The 18,770-nt window shown below is 41.1% G+C and overlaps 1 protein-coding gene across 1 annotated transcript in view; it reads left to right on the forward strand.

The window, feature by feature from the left end:
* Positions 1 to 18,770, forward strand: part of SNTG2 (syntrophin gamma 2) — a 321,822-nt gene that overhangs the window by 260,680 nt on the left and 42,372 nt on the right. The window contains exons 13-14 of the mRNA XM_015422984.1: positions 7,661 to 7,732; positions 17,496 to 17,705. Coding sequence (XP_015278470.1) covers positions 7,661 to 7,732; positions 17,496 to 17,705 — 282 coding nt within the window. The remainder of the gene's footprint in view (positions 1 to 7,660; positions 7,733 to 17,495; positions 17,706 to 18,770) is intronic.

Consider the following 18,770-nt stretch of genomic DNA (forward strand, 5'->3'; position numbering starts at 1 on the left):
GAAAACAACTAGAGCTTTTAGAAACAACAGAGATATTTAAAGCTGACTTTAATTATCGTAAAAGATACCAGAAAAACAACTCTAAAAGATTAAAACTCCTAGCATGGAGACTCAAAAAAAAAGAAAATGACCGCTACATTGGGAAGATAAAAGACCAACAAGACACGACATATTACACCACCAAAAAGATTATTGAGATAATACAAGCGTTTTATGAATCTTTGTACACCTCTAGTAATCCAAATTCAGAACGAATCAAAGACTACTTGGATTCTATAACAGGGATTCCCAAACTAACAGAAGAACATTGCCAGCTAATGGAAGCCCCGATCACCGAAACAGAACTTGAAAAAGTAATAAAGAACCTCAAGAACAACAAGGCTCCAGGCCCAGACGGGTTTATACCCGAGTTTTATAAAGTCTTCCTCCAACAATTAATAAAACCACTTACATCAACGTGCAACTACATTAGAGAATCCGGAATGATGCCTCTTTCTTGGCATTCAGCCAATGTTATCCTGGTACCAAAAAAGGACAAAGACAGAACAGATCCCAAATCTTACAGACCTATATCGTTATTAAACGTCGATTATAAAATTTTCACAGCAGTTATTGCATCTCGGTTACAACTCATCATCGCTAACTATGTCAACAAGGACCAGTCGGGATTCATACCATCGAGGGACATCGCAGACAATATCCGTAAAACAATCGACATTATCCAACACTGCAAGCAAAATTCTGCACAAAGCTCACTACTGATGGCTATCGATATTGAGAAAGCATTTGACTCTCTTGAAATTCAATTCTTAACATCACTAATAGATCTTATGAATTTTGGACACACATTTAAGAATTCCATTCAAGCAATATACAAGCAACCCAAGGCACGACTTTTAATCAACGGTAGCCAATCACAAGACTTTACATTATTCAGGGGTACAAGGCAAGGATGCCCTTTATCCCCTATCCTATTTGTTCTAGCTTTGGAACCCCTGGCATGTCAACTGAGGGCAAACACAAATTTTCAAGGCGTTCAAATTGCAGAAAAGCAACATAAACTAAGTATGTTTGCGGACGACGTAATCCTGTATATTAACAAGCCTACTACTTCCCTACCAGCTATCCAGAATATGCTACAAGAATTTGCATCGGTTACAGGCCTAAAGGTCAATCACAACAAGACAATGATCTTTCCGATCAAAATGACAACACCAGAAGAAAATCAAATTAAAGAAACTTTCGCCTTCCAATGGATTCAAAACAACATCCAATATCTAGGAATAAAAATCCCACTGGACCTTTCGAAGATCATTGAACACAACCATAATGAAGTATATAAAGAAGCCAAACGTGTTATGATTTCCTGGAACTCAAAACCTCTGTCTTGGCTCGACAGAATATCCATCGCCAGAACTTTTATTCTACCGAAATACTTATACCTATTTAGAACTATACCAATTCACATCCCCTATCAACTCGTTAAAAAATGGCAACGAGATCTTAATTCCTTTATATGGAGCAGGAAACCGGCGCGGATTGCATACCACACCATGAAAACTCCAAGACGAAGCGGAGGCTTAGCAGTACCAGACCTAGAGGGATACAGGAAAGCAGCGATCCTAGCAGCCGCAATACGGCAATACCATGATGATAGCTCACTTGATTGGAAAAGTATTGAAGACACCTGCCTTTCAGAAATATCATTCCAAGAACTACTGTGGCATAAATCTTACAAAGAAGCAGAAAACCAAACCGAAAACTTATTCACGAAAGCAACCATCAGAGCATGGTACGACATTAAACCTAAACTACTCAATAATTATTCCAAACTCACAATCTTTACACGTCAAAAATGGTTTCCACCTGCGGAAAAATCACACTCCTTCGAAACATGGAGAGCATATAAGATATATAAAATAAAAGATGTGCTAAGTCAAGGAAAGATGATCCTGAAAAAAGATTTAGAAACTAAACTTCAAACTACAATTAACTGGTACGAATATTTACAGGTGCAAAATTTAATTCACACAACCACTTTTCTTCCAGCGAGCAAAATGCAGCTTACAGACCTGGAAAAACTTTTGGAAAAACCCTCACCAAAGAAAGGACTTATAGCCAAACTATATAAAAACATCCTATCCACACAAAACATAAAAATGCATAATTACCAAAAAGCTTGGTGTACAGATCTTAACATAAAGCTTTCAGAGGAACAGTGGGAAGACATTTGGAAAACCCAACTGAAAATCTCAAATTCCATAGGGGTTCAGGAAACAAATTGGAAAATACTCACCAGATGGCATTTGACACCCGCCAAACTGACCCATATCTACCCTTCCGTGTCGCCCTTTTGCTGGAAGAATTGCGGAGAAAAGGCAAACTTCTATCACAACTGGTGGTCCTGCAAAGAGATACAAAAATTTTGGAACAAAGTTTTAATCCAAATTAACAATCTTACGAATACAAACTTACCTCTATCGCCAGAACTGATGCTTCTCCATCTTTGGCCGCAGATACGACCCCCTGAAAAAACAAAACACCTAGTAAATCTTTTGTTCATAGCAGCCAAAATGACAATAGCCAAAAATTGGAAAGACAAGAACCCGCCGACATTGGCGCAATGGATAAACAAAATCTGGGACATATTTATGATTGAAAATATTTCGATTTATGACTCACCTACTAAATATGAAAGCGAATTCTATAGCCCTCTTAGCATCTGGAACCCTATATTAGAAAAAATATCTTTGGAGAATTTTGAATGGGAAAACATTGTACAGGCAAAATATAAAATAATGCTATTTAATTAATCGATAGAAAATACAAGGTTATTGGTCGTACTAGAAATCTTGATGCAAGTGCCTATACAAAAGCTGTTTAAAGTTAAATTGAATTGTTAATTATTGTGTTATACCAACCTAACCCTGTGTAGCATGTTATTTGACAAAGTTGAAAAGACGTGGTATGTGTATTATAATGTATTTAAACAAGAAAAACAATAAAATTTTGTTAAAAAAAAATTAATGATACAGAGGGGATACAAAAGGAAAATAGGGATTATATAATAAATTTTATATATCAAGTTTATTATACATTGCAGAATTTATAGAACAGAAAAAGTAAATATTTACTGGGCCTCGAGAGTCTGTTGTAAAGATACCAATGCTTTTATGGCTTCTTTTGATATTTTACTTCTTCAGGAGACTTGGTTAATAGACGAACCTATCTTTCCTGGTTATCTTACTCTCTATCAAAGAGTAGTTATAGGTCCGGGGGGGGGGGCAGACCACGGGGGGCTTAGCTTGTTTAATTTCAACTAGTTTGAGCCTTGTGACCTCCTGGTGGCAGATTATCTGATTATTGCTTTTCTATTAAAGTTGGATGACATGACATTTCCTCGGTTTACATTTCTTCATCCACTCCCAGTATAATGATTCAGTGATGGGATTGCCTGGGAAAAGTTGTTGATGACTTGCAGGCCCGTTTTCCAAGGGTCCCCTAATACTAGTGGGTGACTTTAATGCAAGGTTAGGCAATGACGATTATATATTTTTCTCTAAACTATTAGGCCCTGATAATGATGAACTTCTCAGCCCTGCTTAGCATAATAGAAAATCTAAGGATGATGTAATAAACAGAGGTGGTTCGGAGCTGGCTAAATTTGCAATTCAGAGAAACTTTATTCCATTGAATGATTATACAGAGGTTAATGGAACCAGTGATTTCACTTATGTGAGTCCCAAAGGAGCAGAATAATAGATTATATCCTGGCCCCTCTTGAATATCTCTCACACCTTGAGTTCCTAAAAGTTGGAGATTACATGGGAAGTGATCATCTCCCAGTCTTTCCCCCCCCCCATAGATTTATCTCTAGAACATTGTCTTATTCTGGAACACAGCTTCCCTCTTTCTCAACATCAAAATAAATCTGTCAATTACACTGGAGCTCCAACTCTAGTGACAAGGCTCGAATCATAATGGGTTCCATCCCTTGTAATACTTTTGTTAACAGGGTTTTGCAGTCTAATTCAGTGCTTAGCTATTTGCATAATTTGGATGAGGTATTAAAATTGTTCAGACGCCTTTACATGAAAAAGAACCTTGATAGAACACCCTCTGAAGTTAAGAGGAATAGATGGTTTGATAGTGACTGTAAAAGAATGAAAAGGTGTATTCAAAAGAAGCATAATGAGTTTAAAAGTAACTGTATAATATCAACTCTTCAAGAGCTGATGGTACTGAAGAAAACATACAGAGAACTAATTAAAACAAGGAGACCGATGGCCCTTAATAAGGAATGGGGATATCTCATTTCAGCTATTAATAACAACAATAATAAGGCCTTCTAGTCTATCATCAATACTGCTATGAACCCAACCTCTTAAAATTCCATACTGTATTGCCCCTCTGACATGGGGAAACTATTTCAAGAAGCTATTCTCTGATGCTAGTGCTAGTACCCCTACCACATCCTTTATTGTTATTCTTGATGTAGCAACATCTTGGTCTGAAGTATCAATTATGGCAGTCATTTGCCTTATCAAGGGATTAAAACTAGGAAAAGCCCCAGGCTCTGATCTAATCCCTAATGAGCAATTTAAGGATGATTGATATTGGTGGGCTACAGTTCCGGCTCCAATTTTCACTCAAAGTAACATCAGTGGACAAATACCCAATTCATGGAAACACTCTGTTATTTAAAAGGGATCCAGAAGCAGGGGTCATTTCGTAGAAAAAGAGCTAGGGGACTCATTAGCATAACTCATTAGCATATGCCACATCCCCTGACATCACCGGAAGTGTGTCCTCCCCACAGCCGGCGGCGACCTCCAGCGGGCACCAGCAGGGAGCTCCAGGCCCCACCCTCCCGCACCTCACCCGGGGGGATGGCGTCCCCCCACGTCCCCCCCAAATGACCCCTGTCCAGAAGTGATCTGTCCTGTTACCAATTTTTAAAAAGGAGTCCAGAAGTGATCCATCCTCTTATTGACTAATCAGCCTTATTTCTTCTTTAGGAAAGCTATACTTTGCTTATCTACTAAAGAAGCTCCTGGATTGGATGGAATCAGAAACCTTATTGGGATATTAGGCGGGGTTCTTTTACATGCAGCCACTATCTAGTTCTTTATCATCTGGCTGAGAAATACTCATCCTTTAAGGGGGGGCATCAATACTGACTTTTTATTGACCTCAAGGGGTCCTTCAATTCTATAAATTGCCCCAGATTGTGGAACAAACTTAATCAAACTACTGTGGGCAAAAGACTTCTAGGACTTATTCAACTATTATATTTGGGTTTGTCTGCTCAAGTACGATGTAGGTGTGATGGGAATTTAACAAATCCATTGAATTTGAAAAAGGGAGTAAGACAGGGATGCTTGCTGGCACTTTTTTGGTTTAATTTACATTTAAATGACATAGCAATAATCTTTAATGACTACCGCCATCCACCAAAATTAGCTGAGATTAGGGCACCTGTTTTACTTTAAGTGGATGATGCCGCGATCTTGTCCCAAACTAGGGTTGGGCTGCAAAGGGCCTTGCAATCCTTTTCTAATTATTGCTCTCGAGAAAGCCTGGTGATTAACTATTTGAAATCTAAGATCCTAGTTTTCACCAAGACCAGAAAATGGAGTCCATCTCAATGATCTATCAATGGGTCCAATACTGAGCAATCAAGGCCTTCTCCTATTTGGGGATTTTGTTTTTAGCAGATCTGTCTTGGACCCCTCAACTTAGAATAGCACTTAATAAAACTAAACTTTGTGCAAGTGCCATAAATAGGTTATTCCATAATAAGGGGAGGAGTATATTTCTGGAGCAGTGTAAATTTTTAATTTGGAAGTGGTTCCTCTCATCCTTTATGGCTCAGCTATTCGGAATAAAGCTAAGTCTAATAACATCGATCAACCCTTAGCCCAATTTTAAAGAAAAATACTGAATATTCCCTGCTGTGTGTCAAACATCGTATTGCGGGCAGAATTTGGACAGACTCCTGGAAGCCAGAGCATGGCTTTATACCTTTAAACTGAGATTTAAACAGCTCTGTGCTGAAGGTGCTGTTCTAAATCAAGATACCCACAAATAGATTTGGATGAAAGCCTGGATGAGAAATTGATGATAGTTGGAATGTCAATTAATTATATTTTTTGAGATGGGCAAATCCAAAGCATTTTCTCTAATCAAAAAGTGTGTCCTAGAAATCAATTATAGTAGTCTGATACTGAGGGCCCACAGAGTTTGCTCATCTTTTGGTCTTTCTTTCCCAAGATCTCCCCCCCCCCCCATATGTACTATCTTACTAACCCATGTTACCGTAGAACTCTTTTGTTGGCAAGATTGAATATTATACCTACAATGATTTTACAGTGGGCATTTTTGAATAGGCCCTACTCTGAGAGAATCTGCCCTTGTAGCCTGAATAAGATAGATATCCATCCATGTCCTGCTTGAATGCAGGTTCTTTGAGAAAAAAAGGGATCATTATATTAAGCCTTTAATCAGCCAACCATCCCCCTACACTTTGGTAACCCTGGCTCTTTTGCTCAGTAGTAAGGACCCTAAGTTTACTCTAGTAACTGCAAAATTTGTCTCAGTGCTTTTAGCCCTTCCATAAAAAAGAAGCAAGTATCTTTTGCTGCTCCTGTGAATCAATGAGCTTCTAAGGGTATAAAAGGAAAGGAAATAGGTTTTGCTGCACAATCAGCAAGTTTATTTTCCCATTCTTCTAAGCTTGGACAGATGTCTGGTTTCCATTTTGCTGTACAGATGATTCTGTCCACTGTCACCATATATTTGAACATCCAAAACTTTTGGTAATTTGTTGGGCAATATTCTAATAGCATGTTCTTAGCTTCCATCATCTGTCTGTTCTTGAACACTTTATTAGCTAAGAAAGCTGATGAGTCCTCATTAATGGTCTAACTGTCCTACTGGAGTTGGTCTGAATCTTTCTTTTTAGTAAGTGAATAATGATAAGATCAGGATGGGTGTCCCTCTCATTCTTCCCCCATTCTTCCATTCTCTGCTTTTATATTGCAAGTGTTTGGAATAGCAAATTCTGGGGTCCTCATGACTGAAGTTAAAGGGAAAGCCTCAGTATGAGGGCTTGGTGGCAACAGTACTCTTCGAGCAAATAATAACTCTGATATTTACAGGGGAGTTGTTAGAGTGTATATATTTATATAGATGCGGTGTGTACTTATTTTTCAATTCAATTAACAAAATAAGAAGAAGAAAAAACATTACCAGGAGACTGGGCAAATACTATAATGGTATTTGGGCAGCATAAATATGGCCAGTTGTGGTTTCCACTTTTCTTTGGAAAAAATTAGGGCCCAGACTGTAAAATTAAAAAGCTTAGCCTCTAAATATTTATTTAATTACTAAAATGAAGAAATGAAGTTCCCGAAGTGTTTTGCCAAAATTTGGGGACCCATATGTTATTATCAGGGGTTTAAAAAACATATTTATTACATAAAAGTTACTCCAGGATCTGTGGTAGCAGAAATATAGTGGTGTTGATAGTGCACGCATAATTAACAACTTTAAATAAAATGACCAACATAGATTATGACACAGAATAGAAATTACTCAAATTTCATGAAGGCTTTTACATTCACAAAGTATTCTAACAATATTTATTTTATTATTACAGGTAAGCACGTTAGATTGGGTACGAGCTGAAAAAATATATAACCTCTGTGAGGTTTTATTTAAAGTTCACAAGGTAGGTCACCAGTAAGTTACAGAGTATATGGTTTTAGCACGAAAGTTTGTTTCTCTATAATTGAAACAGAATTAATGGTACATTTAGATTAACCTCACTGAACAAAACATTAGTGTCACTTCTTAACAGTGAACTGTTACAATTATGTGTATAGATAGTGGATTGCCCCCCCCCCCAGTTGGAATAATGAGACAGACAGCAGTTTGGAAGTAAACAAGGGCCACTTTATTAACTATTGAACATAACATTGTGGCAAGGGACCAGCTAAGCGAGCACAGAACAGGCAAGGCAGGTGTCATTTCCCTGACCAACCTCCTTGCCCTTTTCTCGGGTGGGTCACCCGGCTCTGGCCTTGAGCCATCGATCTGGCTCATGACCGGCAGCCCAGCAAACTGGTTGCCACCTAGGAGTGCCTACCCCTGAAGCCTGACAACTTGCAGGGAGGAGCATACCCTAAGAGGTTCCCAGAGGAGGTGATCACCATTCCCCACCCTGGCCCTGAAAATCTGAAGGCAGTTCCTGATGACCCCCTGTTCCCTAATGGGGAAAACACCGTAAGGTACTCACCAGTTCCAGTTTCTTGCCCGCACCAGCCTGCCAAGTGACAAACCTACTTAACTGCTGACCACCACATTCATCACTTCAATCCACTGCTCTCAGTGCAAGGTAGGCGAAAACACCTCCACCCAATCTGCCAATTCCGGGTAAAAGTGAAACATTTCTACCTGGCCCCAGTAGGTGACCAGCAAAAGCCTGCACTAAAACAGGGCGGGAGGGTGGATGAACACGAGCCAGTGACTGTCTTTGGGTGGGAGTGGAGCCTGGCAATTTAGCTGAGCCAGCTCCGCCTACCCCGCCCATGTCATGACGCCGTGCGTCATGATTCTGTTGCTGCCCCGGCTCCTCCAGGGCAGCAAAACAGCCCCCGGACTTCATCGGCTTTGCCGGGAGGCCAGGAACTCCCATTATCATCTGGCTTAAACTGTCCCAGTTTGGTGATACTCTCCCCAGCTGATCTCCAACATGTGGTTGGAAAGTGAGATCAAGCACTTCTGCCTCCTCAGCCTGGTGATCTTCTCCATAGCTAAGTAGTAAAATATTTACATTTCATGCAGAATATTCTACTTCAGTCTCAGGTATCTTCAGTGAAAAGAATCTCAAGTAACAGGACTGAGAAAGATCCTGATTGAGACTCTACATCAGTGACGCAGAATAGGCACAGTAGCTAATACTGGGATATATGGAAAATTTCGCGACACAATATAAAGCAGTATCATATGTTCATACATCCATGCATAGGCATAATATTTGGGAGGAATGCATAAGCATATAAAATCCAATATTCATAGTACTACACAGCACAACTGTGCACATAAGCCTACATACACACATGTACCATGCAGTGGCTCAAGTGGTTAAGACGCTGAACTGCAGGCTGTGGAAGGTCAGTAGTTCAGCAGTTCGAGACCCGAGTTGCCAGATGACGGAGTGAGCTCTCGTCTCTAGTTCCAGCTCCTGCCAACCTAGCAGTTTGAAAGCAAGAAATTGCAAGTAGATAAATTGGTACCACTTTGGTGGGAAGGTAACAGCGTTCCGTGCGCCTTGGTGTTTAGTCATGCCGGTCACATGTCCACGGAAATGTCTTCGGACAGCGCTGACTCTTCGGCTTTGAAACGGAGATGAGCACTGCAACCCTAGAATCAGATTCGACTGGCTTTCGAGCAAGGGAACCTTTACCTTTACCGTATGGAAACATTAAAGTCATGTGATGATTTCTGGTGATACCAGAAGCAGGACAAGCATGCTGGGTGGCTGGGGGGGTAAACACACTTTATTGGTGTCATTCCGGTCTCAGCCAAAGCCATATGTCCACCACATCCCCTTTACCACATGACCTACATGTCATAAATTGTGGGGGGGGAATCTGATAATTGCCCTTTGTGTAGTATTTGTATTTCCCATTTTCAGTCACTTTAAATATTATGGACATCCGTCAGTAGGCACTGAAAGTCTAGCTAATTGCATCCTTTTTGAAATGTGGGTGTTCTTTCCCCTTATTTGTTTGGTATCATTGTTGTATTGGCACTCAGTTTCTCTCTTAATATTCTGGCAAAGATTAATCTCAAGAATAAGCCATTCTTAAACCATATTCCATGGCTACATTTTCATTTTGAGGGGAGAAAAACAATTGGGGGGAGATGCCCAAGACTCAGCCCTTTATGTTTTTGACTTTTAAATAAATGAATACTTAATTGCCAGTCCTGATGAATACATTGACTGAAACACAAAAGCTTAAATGTATGACTCTAGCCTCTGTTCTGTTGACATTTTGGTATAAATGATAATGAAGAAAATGCAAAGCAAATCAATTAAGTTGGAGTAAACTTAATTTGAGGAAGAGATTAAATCTTCTCCATTACCAATTCTAAGACTCAGTTTGCCCTCAGAAAATGTTCCTGAGACATTTTTATAAATCCGTTTCTCTTAGCAGACTTTATTATGACATAACAAAGAAAAAACACATTTTACATTTTATAAAATCTACAGACCGGGTACATTTTTTAAATTCACTGTCCCAGTCCACAGATACTTGAGCATAACAGAATTGCTCCCTAACTTGTTTTCACTGCAGTGTTGGAGGGAATTTTTAGGATAGGGTTATTAGAGCTGATCTTTTCACGGAACAGAATTAGGTGGTTGAGTGATGAGGTGGTAGAGTATATTTTTCCTATTCAAACTTTAGGTAGTGAAATAGATTTTAAGTACTCCCTGCATTTTTAAAAAAACCTTGTCTATAATTAGAAAATGAGCATAGAAGGAAAAAACCAGACTAGAAGAACCTTTCTCCCCACAATGCTCATTTGTTTAATTAAAAGGGAATTTTTAAAACAAGGGTGAACATTCAGAACAGAACCTTCCCACTTATAGGTTGAAGTAATCATCAGCTCAACAACCTCAGGATTCTACCACATCATTTGCACTATATCTGGCGGCATGTATGCACCCCACCTGAGTCAGTCATGCATATATTCAATACTATAGCCATTTAGACCATGTTGTAACCATGTAACTGAACTGAAAGGACACTTTGCATTGTTTAAACATTTTTCCAGGTCTTATCTCTGCCCATAACCAATCAATATGTAATTTAAACATTTGTATCACATTGGTTCATCTTTTTTTTCCCACCCAGAGAATTATTGCAGGTCAAGGCCTTGCACAATATTTATTCTACAGCTTTAATCTTTCCCGTTATTCCATCAAGTTTCTTACAGTAGCTAGCAATAAATTAAAACTCATATAAAATACAATCTAAACAAACATGAACCCCCTAACCCTCCTACATATATCTCAAATAAGTAAAGCCAACCCAGTAACGTAACTGTGATAAGCACCCTATCAAACAAATCCATCAGGAAGCCCTCCCCCCCTTTAATGAACTCAGCAAACTAGCCAGATGTCTTGTCTACATACACACCATTTAGAGATAAGAACAGAAGAAGAGCCAAACTGCATCAGACCAAAGCCCATTAAGTCCAACATTCTCTTCACACAGTGGCCAACCAGCTACATCTACAAAGTCTACAAACAGGAAGACTACAACAGGATTATTCTGCCGGTGCTCCCCAGCAACTGATTTAAAGAGGCATAATACCTCTGGTACTGGAGGGAGCAGATATCCTTTATGGTTAGTAGTTGTTGATAGCCTGGTATTCCATGAATTTGTCCACTCCCCCATTTAAAACCTTCCAGGTTGGCAGCCATGACCCCATCCTGTGACAGCAAGTTCCACAAATTAATTATGTGTACAAAAATACTTCCTTTTGTCTGCCCTGAATCCAGGGCTGTGTGGGGCATACAAGGTAATTCCCCTTCCTGATTTCCAGTGCCCCCCACTGAATCCTAGAGCCCATCCTGGGAAAGAGGCAGCGGGCCAAGCAGGCAGGGCAGGGGTGCAGTGTTGAAGGGGGGGCTTTCAGAGGCACAGCAGCTGTGAGGCAGAGTAGAGCTTGATGGGGTGTTCCAGGCTCATGGCACATCTGGCATTGGAGGCATTGTTCTTGGGCTTCCCCAGGGCCTGGTGTCTGAAGAACAGGTGCGCAGGTCTCTCTGGCCTCTCCTTCTCCTCCTCTCTGGCTGGCAGGTTGGTGGCACCTCACTTGGATGGGGAGGAGGGAAAAACAGGCACCCTGATGTGGGTTTCTTGGCACAGCTGGCAGCTGTAAGGTCTGGCCAGTGAGTTCCCTAAAGTAGGATCAGGATTTATGAACACATGAAGCTGTCTTCTGCCCCTCACCACCACTGCTCTTCCAGGCTAGCTGGCTGCTGGTGAAGCAAGGGCGTGGGGAGGCTGGCAGGCTGGGGGGGGGGCTCTTCTCTGGTCTCCCTGGCCAGGCTTTTTCCCTTCAGACCGCCACCTTTCCTCAGGTTGCCCCTCAGAGTTTTTATTTTAATTTTATTATTTTGTGATATCACAAGTGATGCCATGCCCCCCAGTGCTCCCCCATGAAAATCATCTAGCTATGGGGCTGCCTGAATTTCCTACACTTCAGATTCAGTGGATGACCCTGGGTTCTAACATTATGGGAGAGTGAGAAAAGCTTCTGTCTGTCCACTCTCTCCAAGCCATGCATAATTTTATGAACACCTATCATTTCTCCCCTTACTCACCTCTTTCTAGGCTCAATAGTCCTAAGGGTTTGAATCGATCCCCACAGAGCAGCTGCTATAGCCCCCTGATCATTTTGGCTGCTCTTTTCTGTACATTTTCAAGCTCTACAATAACTTTTTCAAATGACGAGAACTGACCACAATATTCCAAGTATGGTCTCACCAAGGATTTGTATAAGGGCAGTTTTATTGTTGCAGTTTTATTTTCTATTTCTATTCTAATGATGGCCAGCATGGAATTTCTCTTCCCCCCCCCCCGCTTTTTTCCACAGCAGCCACACACTATGTCACTATTTTCATTGAGCTATCCACTACCACCCCAAGGTCTTGGTCTGCCGCTGCCAGTTCAGATCCCTTCAGTGTTTATGGGAAACTGGGATTATCATGTTGAATCTCATTTGCCATTTTAATGCCCATTCCCCCAGTTCAAAGAGATCCTTTTGGAGCTTCTTGCAATCTGTTTTTGTCTTAACTGCTCTAAATAATTTGGTGTGATCTGGAATTTGGCCACCTCACTACTTCCAAGTCATTTGTGTACACTCGAAAAGTACCTGTTCCAATACAGATCACTGAGGGACCCAGCTGCTCACGTCCCCTCATTCCAAGAACTGACCATTTATTCCTACTCTCTGCTTCCTGTTTTTAGCCAGTTTCCAGTCCATAAGAGGATTTGTCCTCTTATCCCATGACTCTGAAATTTACTCAGGAGTCTTTGGTAAAGGACTTTGTCAAAAAGCCTTCTGGAAATCCAAATAAGTAATGTCTACAGGCTCATTCCTGTCCACATGTTTATTGACACTTCCAAAGAATTCTAAGGTTAGTGAGACAGGAGTTACCTTTGCAGAAACCATGCTGGGTTTTATTCAGCAGGGCTCTAGGATGGATACCATCTGGTTGTGGTGATTTGTTAGTTTGCAATTTGTCTGTAAGCTCTATAACTCCATTCCTTGTCACCACTATTTGCCTAAGCTTCATATCCTCCCCTCCTGAAAACATCCATGCAGGAACAAATATTTTCTCTCTGATTTCATTTTCCGTCTCAAGATCACCCTGAGCATTTTGGTCCATGAGGTCATGAAGAGTTGGACTTGACTGTGTGACTGAACAACAACGAGTACTAAATTACTTTTGGGACCTGGAATTGTCACCCACAGCAATTTTGTGGAGGAACTGGCCCTTTTTGTTTTCTGGCTTCCTAGGGCCCCAAAAGTAATTTAGTGATGGGGATGTGCTATCAGGTCCCTCACCATAATACTCAGAATAAGTTAGGCAGAGAGACTGGTTCCCTTCAGAACCTGCTGCCTTAATTTCCAGTACATAATGACTCAGGCCCCTTTCAAAAAGCCTTTGTAATCTGTTTTAGTATCCTATTGCTAACAGATTTTTTGGTGTCATTTCATACACAACTGTTTCAGCAACCCACTGCCAATGAATTTTATTTACCTTTTCATACAAAGCTCCTTGTGTCCAGTTAGCAAAGCGGGGTTGAGCCGTTTTGAGTTAAACTGCTTCCTTCCATTTTCAACTTTTCTTTGTGCTTCTGAGTCACTGTTTAAAATGTCTGCAGCGCTTCCAATAGTGCTGCTTTTTCCCCCTGCCCTTTTTTGCCACATGGTCTTTCTTGGACTTTTTGGGAGAGGTCTAGTGCTGTAGTGGGACCAATGAGATACCTTGCAGCTATTTTGGTCTAGCACAATAACGCTAAACTTAGAATGATCCCCCCAAAAAAAGTCTGAGAAAGATTGTGGTGCAAAAACAGGTGGGATTGAAGGGGTGCTGTTTGAAATGGCCAGAGCACTTCGTTAATGGAATGAAATCCACTGTATGAAACTCCCATCCCTGTATTACTTTACTTGAAACTGGGCCAACAATGGGTAACATCCAGTTTAGAACAGTAATGTGAAAGTGGCCCACGTAAGCCAATATTGTATGTTTAAAAGCATTAAGTTAATACTAGAGGTGTGCAATTTTTTTTCTCTTGGAATTTTTCAGTTCGGTTTTATTAGACTTGAAAAAAGCATTGGGATTGCTGGGGGGAAAACCCAGATTCCAATCCCAGTAAAGTATTTGGATCTTAGATTTGTCAGAAATCCCAATTTTTTGATGTACAATTGACCCATACCAAAAAACAGCAAGAAGAAAAAAGCAGCAGCAAAGCCACTAAAAACAGCTGAGAGGCAGCTCAACTGGGGCTCTTTGGGGCAGTTCCTTTAAACCGGACTGCTCAAAAGAGCTCACCAAGCAGCTGATCTTGTGAGAACTTACCCTGCAAGCTTGACTGGGGCACTGCTGGGCAGCCAGGTTTAGATCAGACTGCCCAAAAGTGCCCACCCAGAAGCCCATCCTGTGGGGAGTGTTCTCCTTGCAGTATCTGCTGGGGCTCTGCTGGGCAGCCCAGTTTGAACAGGACTGCCCAACAGAGCCCACCCTGAAGCCCATCCTGCATGGAGAGTTTTCCCCACAGGCTTAGTTGGGGCTCTGCTGGGCTACCCAGTTTTGGCAGTAATTCCTGACTATAATCCAGGATTTGGGGGAGAATTTTTTTCTGGTTCTCCTGAAAAATCCCAGATATATTTCAGAAGCTGAAATAAATCCAGAAAAATAACAATAAATTGTTTTTCATCTATATTTTAAGTCCGGGTAGACCAGAATGCACACCCCTATTTAATACTATAAGCTCATAAGTAAAAATACTGCTTGTTTGATTTACTAGTCTGATGTTCAGGATTTTTAAAAGGGATACCTTTATTAAAATATATCAACACTAGGAATAAGGTTCCCCAGGAGAAAATGGCTGGTTTGTAGGGTGGAGTCTATGGCATTGTCCCTGTCTGAGGGCCAACCCCTCCTCAAACTCCACCCTCTCCAAGCTTCACCCCTCAAATATCCAGGAATTTCCCAACCTGGAGTTGGCAACCCCACCTCCTTCCCAGCTAACCATCAACTTACTGTTATCTGCCCTTCTGACTGCAGCTGACTTCTGCCCTCCCTCCTGGAGAGCAGTTGTGAGTCTGAGTGATCTCTAGCCCCCACCTGGAGGTTGGCAACTGTGGTTCCTCAGGAGGAAATGGCTGCTTTGGAGAGTGAAGTCTATGCCATTGTACCTGTCTGAGGTCCACCCCTCAAAACTCCAGGAATTTCCCAACCTGGAGTTGGCAACTCTGTCTCCTTCCCAGCCAACTATCAACCTGCCATTATCTTCCCCTCTGATTTCAGATTTCTATCTCCTCCTCCCACCCTCCTGGAAAGCAGTTGTAATTCTGAGCAATCTCCAGCCTCGCCTGGAGATTGGCAACAACAGTTCCCCAGGAGGGCATGGCTGTTTTGGAGGGTGGAATCTATGGCACTATACCTGTCTGAGGTCCCACCCCTCCTCAACCCTCACCCTCTCCAGGCTCCATCCCTCAAATCTCCCAACCTGGAGCTGACAACCCTAGTCGGGACTGGCTCCAATAAGGTCCCCACAAAGGCCTGGAAAGGGCTTCATTCCTTTGTCTTTTTACTGACAGAACCAAGCTTGGTTGCCTAGCAACAGCCACTGAGGGAAAAGTTATTCACACAGGAGCCAAGCAGGAGAAGTGTCTTCATCAGAAGAGACAGCCGTTTGGTGGTTATTCTCAGTGGCTGAGGTGGAAGTGGGCGGGGAAGAGGAGCAGACTCAGAACCCAGCCAATGGCACACTAGTACTCTTGAGTGGCATTTGATGTGCCAATGGTTGACAGAGCGCACTCCACAGCCAATGGGAGAGCTGGAAATGGCCAATACGTAAGGAAATTATTATTAAAGATGAGAGTAGTGTTTGTTGAAAGCAGCAACATAAATTCAGATATACAAATGCAGCTATCTTGTGGTTATTGTTATGAGTAATAATATAATTTAAACTTTGCATTTTATTCACGTGCCTCCGTTTGAAATGGTATTTATCACAACCTTTGTCTTTGTGGCTTCCATTTACTCGATGGTGCACTTAGGCCAGGAAATATATATCTTGCTTGGCACTGTTCTGACATCCTGACTTACTTCACTCTGTATGCAGTAGTGCATACACTAGGGTTGCCAGCCCATCTGGTGGAGGCGGGGGTCCTCTGCCACCAGGCCCTGCCCCCCCACCTATCAGCTGGCCAGTGGAGGGGCATACCAGGAGAAAGAGGAAGGCCCATGTGACATTGCCAGTGATGTGGTGACATCATCATGCTGGAAGTGATGCTGGCAACATCCAAGCAATGCTCTAGTATTTGGGCAAAAAAACTATGGCATAATCCATTTTACCAGAGTTTTTGCTTAAATACCAGAATGACATTGCAGCGTGATGATGCCACTTCCAGTGCACACCAGAAGTGACATAGCTATGTTGCCGGTGACATTGTCTGGCAATGTCCTGCTCCTAGTAAGTCCCCCCCCATCCCCTGCCAGTTGTCAGAAGGGACCTTGCAACCCTAGCACGCACTGAGCTTCTGTACGCGTAAACATTTTCATTCACTTCAGTGGAGTGGGAAGATTTGGGAAATGATCTCCAAAGATTATTTTATAATGTATTTAAATAATGGTTGTAAATCATTTTACCTTAGTTTGGGAATGGTTTAAATAAATACATTGTAGACAGAATAGCTCTATGTTCACAGGAGAACTTCCATACTTAGAATTAATTGTTGGTCAAGGATCATACCCATGGTAGGAGTTTGATCTCATGTCTCCTGAGTACATGGTAATTTGCGTCCATATTTTCTGCTTTCTGAGGATTCTGTTTTTGGAGCAGAGAACGTGTGCTCACACCATTTCCACCTCATTTAACGTACATGTATTCACTCTGAATGCAGAAAAGAGAGCCACATGAATACAGAATGAAGAAAGAGAAATAAAAGTGAAATAAAATTTATTTTCTCAATCCAACATCTTTTTTTCTTCCCTTCCTTGTCTTCACCTGAGCCAGTTCACACTTTAAATTAAGACATTTATGGATTGATTAATTAAAAGAAATTATTAATGAAATTATTTAGTCAGATGATAGCTTTAATAAATACATTCAAAGCAACTATTCTTTTCTCAGTATTCATTTTGAATGAAGTATCACCTTCTAAAATGTGTCTTTCAGCTCTGGCTTAATGATGATTGCTGGCTACAAGCAAACTTGTATTTAGGTATTCACCAAGACTATGAACTTGAAGACCAGAGGCCATATTGCTTCAGTGTTGTAGTTGGTCATGGCAAGAGTCATTACTTCAATGTCGAACTGGGAAGTGATCTGGGAGTATGGGAGAAATCATTTCAAAGAGCCATTTTTTTGGAAGTTCAGAAAACAGGGGTAAGTAGTAGAAAGAAAATGTAGCTTTCAAATGCACTCTGAATATATCTCATATTGCAAGTTCCTATGAGCAGTGTTCCCTCTAAGCTGAGTTAGTGTGAGCTAGCTCAGTTTTTTAGCCTCCAGATCACACATTTTTGTCTTAGCTCAGGAAGGCTGGTTCCAGAGCAAACTAATTTATGCAGTAGCCAAAATAGTTCATTGACAACTTTAATGCCAGTAGCTCACAAAGTAGAGTTTTTGCTCACAAGGCTCCACAGCTTAGAGGGAGCATTGCCTATAAGCATAATTTTTTTTAAAGACTGGAACAATCATTAGGCTATTGAAAAGCATGCGCAAACTAAATTCTGAGAGTACATGGCTGTTCTTCAAGCTCCCAAAAATTGACAGAGAAATTTATTGTCATGCTAAGAAAAGTAAGAAAAATTCTTATAAAATTCAGCACTACTTCTTGTTTTTATTCATTTTAATAGCATTTTCCAAACAATAAGATCATAAGAGCTCTTCTGAATCAGACCAGTTATTATTAAAGTGTACAGAGAAAACAGGAAACAAAGAAACCCAGCAAGAGAACATATGAACATGAGCTTGCTGAGAGCATAAACAAAGATCAATCTAGTTCTGCATTCTGGTTCCAAAAACAGAAGTCATCAGAATTTCTCCCATGATTTTGGAGTTCTAAATTACCCTGTCTTGTTTCTAAAGTCCATTTGATGCGTTTCAAATTCTCCATTCTTCTTTTATTTTCCGTTTTTGTGCAGCACATTGTGTATGTGTGTTTTATGGCATCTTGCAGTTTCCCTCGTCTATTTAATTTTTTTTTTTTTGCTTCATTTATTCCTTGCCTTGGGACATCCTTCTCCTCTCCTCCATGTTATCCTCACAACAACCCTGAGAAGTAGGTTAAGTTCAGACAAAGTGAGCAATACGAGGTCGTCCAGTGAGTTCCCCATGGTAGAGTGGGGATTTGAGCCCAGGTCTCCCAGATCCTAGTCTGACAATCTAACGATAACGCTGTGCTGGAGTTCTACGCATGCGTCAGTTTGGTTAAGACGCTTCCAAATT

This window comes from Gekko japonicus, unplaced genomic scaffold (assembly GCF_001447785.1).
Source record: "Gekko japonicus isolate JY-2015 unplaced genomic scaffold, Gekko_japonicus_V1.1 scaffold465, whole genome shotgun sequence".
Taxonomy (NCBI): Eukaryota; Metazoa; Chordata; class Lepidosauria; order Squamata; family Gekkonidae; genus Gekko; species Gekko japonicus.